Genomic DNA, 14,652 nt, shown 5'->3' with positions numbered 1-14,652 from the left:
AAGTGGCATTGAATGAGAGCAATAATATCAAAGACTTCAACATTTAAAAATGACTAAATGTAGTTTAAAAGTGGGTTTTGAATATAGGCTTAATATAGTCTTAACTTGTGTTAACAGCATTTCTGTTACTATATTTAAATTTACTACATGTTGAAATAAAGGCATTAAATGCTGTTTGGAACCAACAATCATGCCACAATCAAAGTCACTGAGATCACATTTTTTCCCCATTCAGTTGTTTGATGTGAGCATTAGCTGAAGCTCCTGACCTGTATCTACATGATATGCATTGTGCTGATGCCACATGATTGGCTAACTAGATAATTGCATCAATAAGCAGGTGTACAGGTGTTCCTTATAAAGTACTCCGTCAGTGTGTATATACTATACACTACCAGTCAAAAAGTTAAAAAACACACCGATGAAAATGCAGTTTACATGAAAATATATAAATTTCATATAAAACAGGCATTTCAGGGATTAAGAAATGTTATTGAAGTAAATGAAGTCTTGAAAGTTAACGCAAACAATTCCTACATGTGCCCCAACTTTTGATTACTGATTGATTTTGATTACTTACAAACCCTCTGACTGTACAAAGGCACTGTTGGAACAAACCCAGTTACTACAATTACTGCAGGAAGTAGTACTATATACTGTATTGCTATCAGAGTGGTGAGAAAAAGGTGAGTAACAAAGGAAGACATACTGGTTGGTCAGGGGTTCATCTACAGCAAGATAATTACCCAAAACATCAGAAAAAAAGAACTAGATGGTGGCTTCAAATGATGGGAAAACAGGCAGAGTCTCCAGACTTAAACCCCATCAAGCTGGTTTGGCATTAACTGGATGGAAGGTGAAAGCAAAGCAACCTGCAAGTGCAACACATTCGTTGGAACTTCTGCAACAGTGTTGGGATAAACTTTCTGAACAATATTCGATTTGCATTGTAGGAAGAACGCCTGAGTGTGTTCGGCTGCTGAATGAGTGTCATATTATAGCCTATGAAGTAGTATACTGTTAAGTATTCTAACAGAGGACCGTATTGGACAGAGACCTGGAGGCACCTATGAGGCTGCTGTCATAGGGAGTGATTTTTTTCACCAACAACTGAACTGGATAAGTTTTCTGTGCTGAAATACGCCAATAAAAATCAAAAAACCTAAACAGGCTCTCTCAGTAAATTGGCAGTCATCATAATGATTAAGTTTGTCTTAGTCATATATTTTATTTATTTATTTTATTTTAGTTTCATTTCTGCATCAAGTTTAATCTCCAAATTCATCCTGATTAAGTGATATAGTAGTAGTAGTAGAATATATAGTAGTGTATATTATAATTTCAGGTCAAATAATTCTTTTCTGCACATGACTTGTAGCACAGGTCTGCACCACTCTGGATTTCATTGTACCTCAGAGACAATTGTAAGTATGAGAAAATTCTCTTAAATCACAGATACATGCAATCTGATAACAAATCTGTTTGTATGAGTGGTTCTTGCATGAGGCCCAATGACTCATGTTAAAACATTCAGTGTTTGACATGAGTCTGTTGGAGATTGCGAGTACTGAGACAGCTGGGTGGAAACTGAGGATTTTTGTTTTTTTTTATTTTTGAGAATTTTTGTTAAAGCAACAGAAAACAATCAAAGAGTCTCATTCAGATATACTGAATAATCTATAAAAAAAGATCAGGGCTGTGGCTAACATGGAGAACAGAGACATCATGTCCTGCACCTGAAGCTCACTTTACATTTAATTATTGAATATTTCCAGTACTTTTTAGAGTCATTACCTTTAAACGTTAAAAATGTTATGTCAAGAAAACTTAATAAATACAACAGTTGATCAGTAGTCTCCTTTAGAATTTAATTTGTGGCTGATTCGAAAGAAGAAGTTTTAGACGGTAATTTGGGGAAACTAGTACATACAACTGAGTATTCAGATGAAATTACTAAAAAAAAATAATTTTTTTTAAAATTAAATTCAACCAGCCAAAAAAGTATATTTCCACACTATTTGTAATGTCTGGTCTGAATTACAGTATCTGCAGGGTTTATCTCTTTGGTTTTTCTGCCCACTGCTCAAAGCTTGTGTTTCAGTTTTACATAGAATGTATAGAAAAATGTTATCTTTACAGAAAATGTATACCCAACACTTACTGAACAATTTAGAGGGGAATAATAAACCAGAGAGTATTTGTGTTTTGTAGCAGTTCTTGTCACTTCAGTTTTATTTGTATTTATGTTTTAGTCAAAAGGTCTGTGTATTATCCGTTCATTAAATTATTTAATTCAGTCTGGGAAACGAGAATGATTTTCCTGTTTTCATTTTGAAATTGGTAATTCTGAAGAAAGAAACAAAAAAAACAAGTATTATTTCTGTTCTCGGTTATTGTACTGTCTCTGTAGTTCAGCATTACTTTCACTACTCATTCTCATCCCAGAGCAGAGGCATAATGAATGAAATATATGCAACATTATGGGGGTTAAGCTCAGAGGGGAAATAAAGGTTATGAAATTAGAGATACACTTGCCAGGGAGGCAGTCACAGAGGAATACAGAATACCATTTCATTTAGCAAAGCAAAGGCAAAAGGAATAAAAAGGAACAACATTATCATTATTAACAGAGACCGGCAACATAAGAGGGATAAGGCAAAAACAGGGCTATATCTTCATGCAATTCAGTAGGAAGAAACATAATAACAAGGCTAAGATTGGGACACACAAGACTAAATAAAAAATTACAATTATCTAACAGGCAAACACCCATCTGGTCTGTGTGAACCCTGTCAAAGGAGTCAGCGTTAGTCCAGTGTTTCAGAGACAGACATTCAGAAAACAAACGCATATTAGACACCTACTCATTCTGGGAGCAGGCAGGTGTAAATTATCCGAAAGGAACTGTATTAATAAATAAAACGGAATTGTTTATCATTCATGTATTTACTTTTTAAAGGGATAGCTAACTGTGGTCCACACTCCAGCAAAGAAGGTGGCGGTAACGCACCGTACAGCCGATTGCCAACCGCCATCAAAGAAGAAGGAGGAAGTGAGTCTGAATGAGGAGGCGAATTTAACAGAAACATGGATGATTTCCGCCCTGAATCGCTGGGTTAATAGAAACGTTTCAATCATCCTCAGAAGGAGAGATAAAGGATCTGTCGCTGCTGAGAGGATCGTTTCTGAGCGGACTGCACCAGGTGATAAGAAGATAATGATTTACTGTGACTTTAATGCGGAACGGCTTAAATTCACAGTGGGACTTCAGTAGATCACAGCGAGGCGAGAGATTTGAATTCTAATTGCGTTTGTGTGTTTTCGTGTCGAATATTTTATTCGTAAAACGTCCCCATCGGCGGAAAGGAGTAAGAGCTCAGTCAACCATTTCTAACTTGTCTCTGGGGAGGGTTGGCTGCATCCTCGGTGAGCAAGGGAACAGCGTTGAGGAGCAACTGCTCTGTGAATAGATCAGAGAAACATTATGAATGGGCCGATAGTGATGGAAGTATTGAAGAAGGTAGTGAGGAGGAAAATTGAGTTAGGAAAGAAGCGTAATCGTGAAGAATAAAGAAAAGAAAGGAGTAGTTCGGAAGAATCTAACAAGTAGAATCAGGAAAATATTAAATGTATTGTAAGATTTGCTGATCATTTCGGGGTGAGTAGGATTAATCCACTAAAACTGACTGAAATGATAAATACTGTAAATTCACTGGAAATATTGATATTGCTAAGGTGCTGTCTGATGGAAACTTGTAAGTGGGGTGGAGCAAGGAAGAGGAGGCAAGTCTAGCTCTCAATTTAAAGAAATCAGTGGGATTAAAGTTGTTAGTACCAGCAGAGTAGGAGGAACGGGTAGGGCTTGGGCTGATGAGTTACACTGTGAGAGACTACATATCAAGACCATTGCGTGTTTTCAGTTGTCAAAGTTTGGGCATTTAGCTTCAAGGTGCAGGGAACAATGTAGATGTGCATACTATGAAGCAATAATGAATATGGCAAATGTGGGCAGGGAGAGATACCAAGGAGTTGCATCTGTGGAGAGGCTCACAGCGCTGCCTACATGGGATGTGAAGTATTGAAATGGGAAGTGAAGATACAGAAAGTGAGAGTGGAGAGGAAATTGTCTTATGCTGAGGCCGCGAAACAGGTAAGGGGACAGGTCTTGGGTCAAAAAATACATCCATGGGGTCCAATGAGAGAATTCAGTGAGGTCTCAAAGGCAAATTTAATGGGCAGGAGTTCAAGTATTTTGTGATAAAGCCATATGTGATATGTGTTCAAGAGACTTCCTTGAAACATCACTTGGATTTTGTTCTACAAGATTACATTATAATACAACAAGACAGGGAGAAAGGGAATGATGGTGGGTGTGCAACACTTGTTAGACAAGATATAGAACAGGAGAACAGGAAAATGTTGTGGTGGAGGTGTGGAACAGGGAAAAGGATATGGTGATCTTAAATTATTGTAATCCATGTAAAACGTTAGAATTTGACAGGCTGCTGGAAGTACAACTTCAAGATAGACACAGGGTAAAATCGTGTGGGGACCTTAATGCACACAATATAGTTTGGGGTGGGAGGCACTTAGATGTTAATGGTCAAGTTGTAGAGGCTCTGTTAGAGGAAAAAGAGTTGGTATGTTTAAATGATGGGAGGGGTACCAGGGTAGATGTTCACATGGGACGGGAGGCTGTTTTGGAATACTTTGGGGAAGTGTGTTTGAAAAAGTGGATTGGGATAGGTTTGAAGAAATGTGCAAGGAAAGTGTAGCCATAGTTGATGAAAACCAGGATATTGCCACCTTAAATGAGAGTCTTTGTGCAGAAATCCTGGAGGCAGCATCAGAGTCAATCCAAAATAGTAGAAGGAAGATGCTAGGGAAAGCTGTACCATGGTGGACACACAAGTTTGGTAGAACTGTAAGAGACAGGAACAGGGCCATTAGACTTTTAAAGAGGATGCATTTAATTATAACCATTTAGTTGCATAACAGAGAACCCAAGCTGTGCTGAGGAGAATCATAAGACAAGCAAAGAGAGGAAGTTGGCAAAGATTTTACAATAAGTTTGGAAGGTTAACTCCAATATGAGAAGTGTGGAGTATGATTAAGAGAATGAGGGGTGATAGAGAGGAATTCGAGTAGTCAGTATTAGAATCAGAAGGATAAGTAGCAGTTGCAGACAGGGATAAATCGGAAATGATTGTTAAAGCATTTCTTCAAATACATTGTTCAGGAAATGTGACTGAGGAAGGAAGAAGAAGAAGAGAAAAGACAACCTGACAACATTTAGGAGCACTGGAAAGGAGTAGGGCTATGGAATATTAACAAATCAACTGTCCATTCACTTCTCATGAAATGAAAGGAGCTATTTGTAAATCAGGCAATACTTCTCCATGGAGGGAACAGATATGTTACTAAATGTTGAGACACCTTAGTAATGGGCAATTAAGGAAATGTTGGTTCTTTATAATAGTGTGGTAAGAAGGAAGGCTGCCCAAGGCTTGGAAAGAGGCTGTAATAATTCCTATAAGAATACCAGGGAAGGATCCATCTAAATCCTCTAATTATAGGCCAATAGCACTTACATTGAATGTTTGTAAAATTGGGGAAAGAATGGTAGCTGAACAATTGACATATTTTGTAGAAAGATGACTATTATCATACGATAGAAGTGGGTTTCGAAAACGAAGAGAAACTCTGGATCCTATCGTTTGTTTGGAAAATTAGATTTAAAAAGATTAGATTAATAAAGAGTCAGTTATAGCAGTATTTTTGACGTTGAGAAAGCAAATGATACCATGTAGAAAGAAGGACTTTTGATAAAGTTGATGGGTATAGGAGGCAGGATATACAATTGGATAAAGGACTTTAAGGTAGGTACAACTGTTCAGATAAGAATAGGAAGTGAAATATCAAATAGATTTGTGGTGGAAAATGGGACCCCACAAATGAGTCTAATAAGCCTATTAATTTTTTCAATAATGATTAATGACATATTCTCTCAGCTTCAACCAGATATAGGCAGATCTTTTTGTAGATGATGAGGCACAGTGGAAAAAGGGATGGAATAATTTTGTTTCAAAGTTAAAATGGGCTGTTCATATAAAATAGAATAGTTGAAAAATGTCATGAGGATCTAAATATCATGAGATGTCTAAGTGGGGTGGAATGGGGGGCAGAATTCTCTTCATTAAAAACTATATATATGGTCTATGTTTGATTATGGTAATGTGCTATATGGTTCAGCCTCAAAAACATTGTTTGAGAAAATAAGGTACAAGCTCAAGCTCTCAGTGTTGTGGAGCAGTAATATCAACTCCCATCCCAGCCCTGCAAGTTCTGGCAGGTGAGATGCAACTACATATTAGAAGGGAGTTGTGGGTAGAGGAAAATTAAGAAAAACTTTAATCTTCTCTGATTGTGTTTCATTTCTGAAGAACCTGAGATCCTTCAACCCCAATCACCAAGACATCCTATTCAAAGTGTTATGGGTACATTCAAAAATCATTCAGCAAGGTATATCAGTTAGGTTTATGTGGGTTCTGGCACATGTATTGTAGGTCTGAGGGGAATTGAGGAGATGAACAGATTAGCAAGACAAGCATTACATAGAGACACCAAGTCCCATTAACCAAAACAGAGTTCAAGGTTAGTTTTGAGTAAAGCTACAGAAGAGTGGCAAGGGAAGTGGAACACTGAAACAAGGGGTGGTTTTCTATACAGTCTAAGCAACAAAGTTAAGTTAACAATAGGAAATATAGCTAGGTCAAGGAAAGGAGGTATTTGCAACAGAATAAGGGTTGAGTCATTCCAATTTAAACATGAACATGAAAGCAGAACTAAGGAAGACTGGCTTTCAGGAACTCAGCATTAAATCTTTAGTGAACCTGCCAAGTGGGTTGGGCAGAAGAGTTTTCTTTGAGTTTTAGACAGACTGGATTAATGGGTGGGATTTAATCTCTGATCCATACTCTGGAGCAGAGGGTGGCAGTAATGCACCTACTACACTGGTTGACAACCACCGTTAAACACCAAAGACAAAGAGGAAGAAGGCTTTAATTTGGAATGGAGACAAAAACCAGAGCTAAGAGTCTCTGGTTGCAGCCGAAGAAATAAGACTGACTGAATTGGTGGTTTTGGCCTAATCTGGACTGTGATTGGATCAGAATGGCAAGTAGTGGAGGTAGATTTTCTGAGGATGAAGATGTGGATATTGAATGGACGAATTGTTAATAATAGGTAAGGAGAAGGAAGGCAGGAAAAGAACAGAAACAGGGTGATGCTGTCAGGTAAACGGGCCTTTGAGGATGTTGAGGAAAGACGTGACATACGTAAAAAAAAATAATGATGGAAGAGTTTAAGATCATTCTTAAATTTAAAGCAGGACATGAAGTAATGTCTGTAAGCCGAACTGTCTTAACAAATGAACTGAGGAAAGCACTTGGGGATACTGAAATGGATAAGGTGTTAAGAGATGGCAGTTTGTTGGTGAAATGCAAAAATGAGCCAATAGGTCAGTATTATTTTGTCCCATTTACTAATGTTTGTGATAGCTAATCCCAACTGGTTAGTTAGCAAGAAATTACATGTGTCACATTTGTGTGTCCGGTAACATTAAATTACTTACCCATGGACATTCAGCTTACTTTCTGATTTGCCGAGATATGGTGTTGTGCCATAGTAGCAGGAGAGTTATGAGTATTGCTGTCTGGAGCGGGTGTGCTGGCTATTGGAAACCGTCTCGTCCTCTCTGCAAGTTAGCTTTGCAGAAGCAAATATAGCAGCTGTATGCTAACCCACAACCTTGCTAACATTAGTTACATTACTTGCTGTCTCATTTTCTTTATATCTTGGTATTTGTCTGTACAACGTGTGAGGGGTTTCATAGCCATGAAGACCTAAAAACACTAACTTGCTATCACAGTGCGATTATTTGGATTGATGCATAATTCGAAAATTCAGGTAACGTTAGATTCCATGTTAGCATAGCTATGAACCTGTGGTCCTCTTTTCTGTCACTGTAGTTTTGTAAAAACAATCTAAACGACTAACTCTCCATGGTTTTTACTCCATTACCCGGTAGCCAAAATGGTTTGGCCGCATAATGGCCCAGAACCGGCAGGTCAAAAGAAATAACTCTGGCATAAGTATGGTTGCCAGACTAGTGCTAAACTCGGTTTGAATGACATCCCAGAAATCAGCGCAAATACACTGGTCTGGGTCTGGCTGTTGAAACTAAACCAGCTTTGCCAGCATATACCGGACTGGCTGTTGCTCAGTAGGTAGAGCGGATTGCCACTAATTGCAAGGTCGGTGGTTCAATACCCAGCTCCTCCAGTCCAAATGTCAAAGGGTTCTTTTTCAAGATCCTGAACCCCAAATTGCCCCTGATGTATCTCGTGTGTGTGTTGGTGTGTGTGTGTGTGTGTGTGTGTGTGTGTGTGTTAGTTCAGCTATGAGAAAGACTATCCACTTACATGCTGTATAAAATGCTCTGGATTACGCCATATTTCTCTTTTGGTCAGCTATCCCAGATGTGTCTTTAACTTGGCAATGTGCGTCCATGAATTTGGACAGTGGAGCTTCTGAAGGAGAACTGAAGGAGAGGTGTATTTGTTTTGCTGTTTGGTTCAATTATCAAGTCTTTATCCAGAATCGCTTACTGCTCCTTTAAAGGTGGAACGATAACAGGAAATAGATGGCTGCAGGCATTTAGGAATTGTAAAAAAGTTGACAGTCCATCATTATTGCTTTTAGTTCTTCCTGAAAAGGTAATGGTTGGATATATGTAGGAGCATATGTTCCTCTTCCCATCAGATGCTATAAATTTTAAAGGTATGGCCACACTGCTAGTGTGCGCAAGGGAAAACAGAGATGTGGAAGAAGTGGAGGAGAACATTCTTATGGAGAATGTGGGGGTAATAGTATAATAAAATGGACAGCAGCTTATGGAGGATGCATAATGAAAAAACAGGCAATTGCAATTCAACAAGAAAGAACAGAACAGAGAATAATGTATGCAGACAATGGAAAAAGAGGTGAAAGTATGATTCACCGTAAGGAAACAAGCACAGGGCTAGGATGTCCCATAACTACCAAACAGGAATCACAATGTAAAGATTAGTCCTGTTTCCAGCCTATGTTAGCAACTGATCAGAGCAAGCAAACACTAAAACAGAAAAAAAATCTAAATTATAGATAAGGCTGCAACAAAGTTCTGTAACATGAAAGACTTAGAAATAAATGCAGATCTTAGTCAAGGAGGAGGAACCTCATAGGAAAGTCCTCAAATTATACCATAATGTTGATATTTCAGTGGAATTCTTGAAGTGTGTTTGCAAATGGACAAGAGTTTAAAGGATATATCAATACATTAAAAACAAAATCAGATGTTATATGAATGGCTCAAACCAGCTCTAGATTTTATTATTAAAAGATATTCTACCATACACAGAGATAGAGACCAGAGTGGAAACCAGAGTTAAAGAAATCTGTTAAGAAAAGTCCAGGGAAAGATCAAATAAGCTAATGTATGTTAAAGAATCTTAGAGATAGGAGTAAAGAAGTATTATTAAACTTGTATAATAAGATATGGGAAGTGAGATCCTTACCCAATTAATGAATAGAGTCCATAATTGTTCCTATCTGTAAACCAGTTATGATCCAAGCTTGGCAGAGTTATAGACCGATAGCTCTAACATCTCATGTAGGGAACATTATGGAAAAAATGATTATTGAAAGATTAATTTATTATTTAGTAATAAAAGGATAACTAAAATGTTACCAAAGTGGAATTAGGCAAGGAAGAAACACTATAGATCCTGCTCTGTGTTTAGAACATGAAATTAGGAAAGCTCAAGTTATCAAAGAGGATGTAGTGGCTGTATTTTTCGATGTTGAAAGGGCATATGTCATGATGTGGAAAGAGGGATTAATAATAAATTTGCATCAAATGGGAATAAGGAAAAATGTATAAATGTATTAAAAGTTTTTTTAACTGATAGGATAATCTCAGTAAGAATGGGAAAAGATTTTAGTAGGAATTATTTAGTAGAAAATGTAACCCCTCTAGGCAGTATAATAATTTCAGTATTTTTTTCAATTATGATAAATGAAATATTTAGCAGTGTAGATAGGTCTATTAGGATCTCATTATTTGCAGATGATGAGGTTATGTGGAAAAGGGGACGAATTCAACCCATATTGAAAGGATAGTAGGAAAATCTAAAAAGATACGTAATATTTTTATAGGCATATAGGCCTGCTTTAATAATTTTATATATATATATATTTGGCTAATCAGGTCAGTTGTTGATTAAGGATATATAATATGTGAATCAGCGCCTAAACGTAATAAAAAAAGTTGGACACAATCCAATATCAAGTTTTGAGACTGTGCTGTGGGGCCACAAAGACTACTCCAATATCAGTTTTACAGGTGGAAATTGATGAAATGCCTTTGGAAAAAAGAACAACACTGCTAGCATTAACATATTGGGCAAACTTAAGGGCACATAATGTGAATCATATGGCTCAGAGTATATTAAAAACAACATGTTTACATGCATGTAAAACACTAGACAATAGAGTAGGGATAGCTTTTATCATTCCAGAATTCAATCTTATGTCAAATAAAAGGGTATTGATAACCTTGCAGTATATACAGGGGAACTGTAAGAAATTTTAACTTTGTTTAAGATGGCTAGAGGAAGTCAAACCAATCAAAGTTTTGATAGGTTCTGATTCCAGTAGTGCACAAGCATATATTACACTCTGTACATGTAGTCAGATAGAGGCCAAGACATAGTATTTGACATAGCTCAAACAATATTCAGAAATAAGAGGGCAGGAATAGAAATTAAATTCATGTGGATTCCTGCATATATTGGTGTAGATGGAAATTAACTGGTAGATAAATATGCAAAAGGAACAACAAGAAAAATAAATAAATATGATTTAAAATATAACAAGGTTATTAAGAGATTAAAAGTATAATCCATTCAGATAATGGAAAAGAAATGGCAAGAAGAGTGGGAGGGAGGAAATAAGGGCCAATTTTTACTATAGTATTCAAAGAAAGGTAGGAGAAATAAGAGGAAGCAATAGAAAGAGAGAGGAGAAAATATCGATGAGGTTTTGTCACACTGGTCTGAATAGTACATTAAAAATAATGAATTATGCTATGGTTATATGTGAACATCGCAGACTACAGGAAACGGTGGAGCATGTATTTTTATACTGTCATTTGTGAGGAAAAGGAAGGAGAAGAAGAAAAAGAAGGAGGAGGAGGAGGAGGACCATGACCATGTCTAGGTTTACTCAGTAAAAACCCATGTCATAGTTTACTCAGCAGAAAACTGTAAAGTCAGGACTGTATCAGAGCTTACTCAGCAGAAACCGGTGAGGCAGGGCCTTGTAAGATGTGGTGGTGGTGATGATGTTTACAGCTGAGAGTCATGAATTCATATTTACAGCACAAGCGTATTCTTTAAAGCATTACACTGAAAATAATAAATAATAATAAACATGTCTCATGTCTCTGTTGTTTCCACTCAGGATGAGGAGTTTCTCCTCCCTCCTCTCTCCTCCCCCCTCTCCTCATCCTGCCCACCTCCCCCTCGCATCCTCCTCCTCCTCCTCTCTGACTGGCTGTCCTGAACTAGACTTGTCTGTCACACTAAGCCCCACCCGCAAAACTGGCCACTCGCAGCTGAAGCCCCACCCCCAAGGACAGACAAGAAGAAAGAGGGACACAGAGGTGATGACATAGTCCTGACGCGTGTGTGTGTGTGTGTGTGTGTGTGTGTGTGTGTGTGTGTGTGTGTAGATGTCTTTCTATGGTTGTGTGGAGAAATTTTGTTTTGAAAACCATCGTGAGGACCTTTTGCAATTGTGAGGACATTTTGGACAGTTATCACAACTTCAAAGGGTTGTTTGAGGGTTAAAACGTGGTTTTAGGGTTCAGGGTAGAGTTAGGTTTAGGGTTAGGGTAAGGGTAAGGATTTGGCATTTAGTTGTGATGGTTAAGGTTAATGTAAAGGGCTAGGGAATGCATTATGTCATTGAGTGTCTTCACAACTAATGTAAGACAAGTACAGTTAGGTACATAAGTATTTGGACGGTGACACAAGTTTCTTAATTTTACCTCTCTACGCCACCATAATTGACATGAAATGAAGTCATCAGATGTGATTGAAGGGTAGACTTTTCAGCTTTAACCTGACTGACTTGGCCATCGAAGAATATTCCATTTCTTTGCATTCAGAAGCTCTTGTTTTGTCTTCACAGTATGTTTTGGGTCATTATCCATCTGTACTGTGAAGTGCCGTCCTATCAGTTTTGCAGTATTTGGCTTAATCTGAGCAGATCGTATAGCCCTATATACTTGAGAAATACTCCTGCTACTTCTATCAGCAGTCACATCATCAACAATCACCAATGACCCAGTTCCACTGGCAGCCATGCATACCCACACCACAGAACTGCCTCCACCATGTTTGACAGATGACGTGGTATGCTTTGGATCATGAGCTGTTCCTCTCCTTCCTTATACTCTTTTCTTCCCATCATTCTGGTACAAGTTAATCTTGGTTTAATCTGTCCAAAGAGTCTTGTTCAAGAACTCAGTGGGCTTTTTTAGATGTTTTCTAACAAAGTCTAATCTGGCCTTTCTGTTCTTGAGCGTTACTAGTGGTTTGCATCTTGTGGTAAACCCTCTGTATTCACATTCATGAAAATGTCTCTTGATTGTAGACTTTGACAATGATACGCCTACCTCCCAGAGAGTGCTCTTGACCTGGGTAGAAGTTGTGAAGGGGTTTTTCTTTACTGAAACTGATTGTCAGTCAATTGTCTAATTACTTTGAGCCTCTGAAAATAAAGGACTATGTATAAAAATGGCTGTAATTCCTAAACAGTTTAGATAAACCCTTTGAATTAAAACTGAAATTCTAAATTTCAATCACATCTTGATGGCTTCATTTCAAATCCATCATGATGTACAAAGGCAAATTTACGAAAATTATGTCACTGTCCAAATACTTATGTACCTAATTGTGTGTGTGTTTATGTGTGTGTTAGTGATGACATCATCCTGTAGTTTTTGTGCGTGCGTGCGTGCGCGCGTGTGTGTCATCAGCCTCTAGTCCTGATGTGTGTATGAGTGATTGATGACATCAGCCTCTAGTCACTGTCCACATACTTATGTACCTAACTGTGTGTGTGTGTGTGTGTGTGTGTGTGTGTGGGTGTGTGGGTGTGGGTGGGTGGGTGGCTGATGACATCATCCTGTAGTCTTGATGTGTGTGTGAGTGAGTGATGAGATCAGCCCCTAGTCCTGATTGTGGTGTGGGTGTGTGGGTGTGATGGTGTCACCTCATAGACCTGGTGTGGTTGGGTTGGTGGATGGGTGATGGTGTCATCCTGAAGTCCTGATGTGTGTTGTGTGTGTGTGTGGGAGGGTGATGACATTCTTTGTCTTCTGAAGGTATGTTTTGAAGAGTTGGTGGTCACCACGGTAACAACAGAGCCTTATTTAACACTGAGCAGAGATGCTCCGCCTCAGCAGCCAATCAAAGGTCGGAGGAGGAGCAGAGGACGTCACCATGGTAACCACAATCTGACATTTTACACTGACTGTCTGAATAAATATATACGGTATATATGTGTCTCATTTGTTTGTATGATTCCACAGAAAATGCCATAACTGCATATATTGTGAGACGCTTCCTTTAAGTAGCAAAACTCAAGACTCCCTGTAATTGGATCTGTGTATAACATTTTAACCTCTCCGGTGTGCAGAAAAACATAATTACTTAGTCCCTGACCAGCCCTGGCACATTGTTGGCATCATAATGACTATAAATAATTAATGAAGTTAACGCTGCGGTGCCAGGTGTGAAATTGCGCATGTCACCTCTGTTAGTTTGAAGACGAACATATAGTTTCTGTTGCTGTATGATAGCTACAGATGTTTAGTAAGCTCAAAGGACAGAATCCTACATGCAATATTTGTATATTTGTTGGGTGGTAGTAATAGTAGCGGCAGTGGTGGCAAACCATGCCGTGAAAGGCAGTAGAACCAGGCTGGCACAGGTTGAGAGTTTTTCCTTTGCATCGCACAGTGAGGTAAAGTAGTTTTCCTTTATCACATGTTGAGGGTGTCCTAGTCACAAACCACAGTAATGGCGTAAAAACAAGTTTTGCACATGCCTTCTCATTGCTGGTAGTGCGTTGTGGGCATCGCTGCAGTTATTCCCTGCTATGAGACTGTAGTGGAAAATTCAGGCATGGCTCGGCACAGTAAAAGCAGATCGACCCAGGCTGATGGAAAAAAAAAAATTGTTTGACATGAAATGCAATTGGGCAGTATGAGAGTGACAAACAGATCCTGAATATAGGTTGCAACCCTAAACATGCCATACATGCTCCCACACAGTTGGGAAATACTACACATGTGCTAGTCATGTATGGAGCTTTTTGTGAAGTATTCTGACACCATCAGCTCCTTGGTCTTGACATACCATTGTAGATAGTAAACTAAAGCTAGTTAGCCAGTCATTTTAAAGTTTGCAGCTTATGTTACAATTACACTGGTAATTCATTTGTTACCATTTGGTTTTAGAAAGGTGATTACAAAAGACACCG

At 38.3% G+C, this 14,652-nt stretch overlaps 1 protein-coding gene across 1 annotated transcript in view; it reads left to right on the top strand.

Annotated features, from left to right (window-relative positions):
- The first annotated feature begins 2,995 nt into the window (after positions 1-2,995).
- The window catches only part of LOC120783675, a 16,953-nt gene continuing 5,296 nt past the window's right edge, over positions 2,996-14,652 (top strand). The window contains exons 1-3 of the mRNA XM_040116803.1: positions 2,996-3,203; positions 11,563-11,764; positions 13,493-13,662. Coding sequence (XP_039972737.1) covers positions 11,564-11,764; positions 13,493-13,662 — 371 coding nt within the window. The 5' untranslated portion in view covers positions 2,996-3,203; position 11,563. The remainder of the gene's footprint in view (positions 3,204-11,562; positions 11,765-13,492; positions 13,663-14,652) is intronic.

Source organism: Xiphias gladius, chromosome 3 (assembly GCF_016859285.1).
Source record: "Xiphias gladius isolate SHS-SW01 ecotype Sanya breed wild chromosome 3, ASM1685928v1, whole genome shotgun sequence".
Lineage (NCBI taxonomy): Eukaryota > Metazoa > Chordata > Actinopteri > Istiophoriformes > Xiphiidae > Xiphias > Xiphias gladius.
The sequence above is the reverse complement of the archived record's forward strand: the minus strand, read 5'-3'. Positions and strand labels throughout refer to the sequence as shown.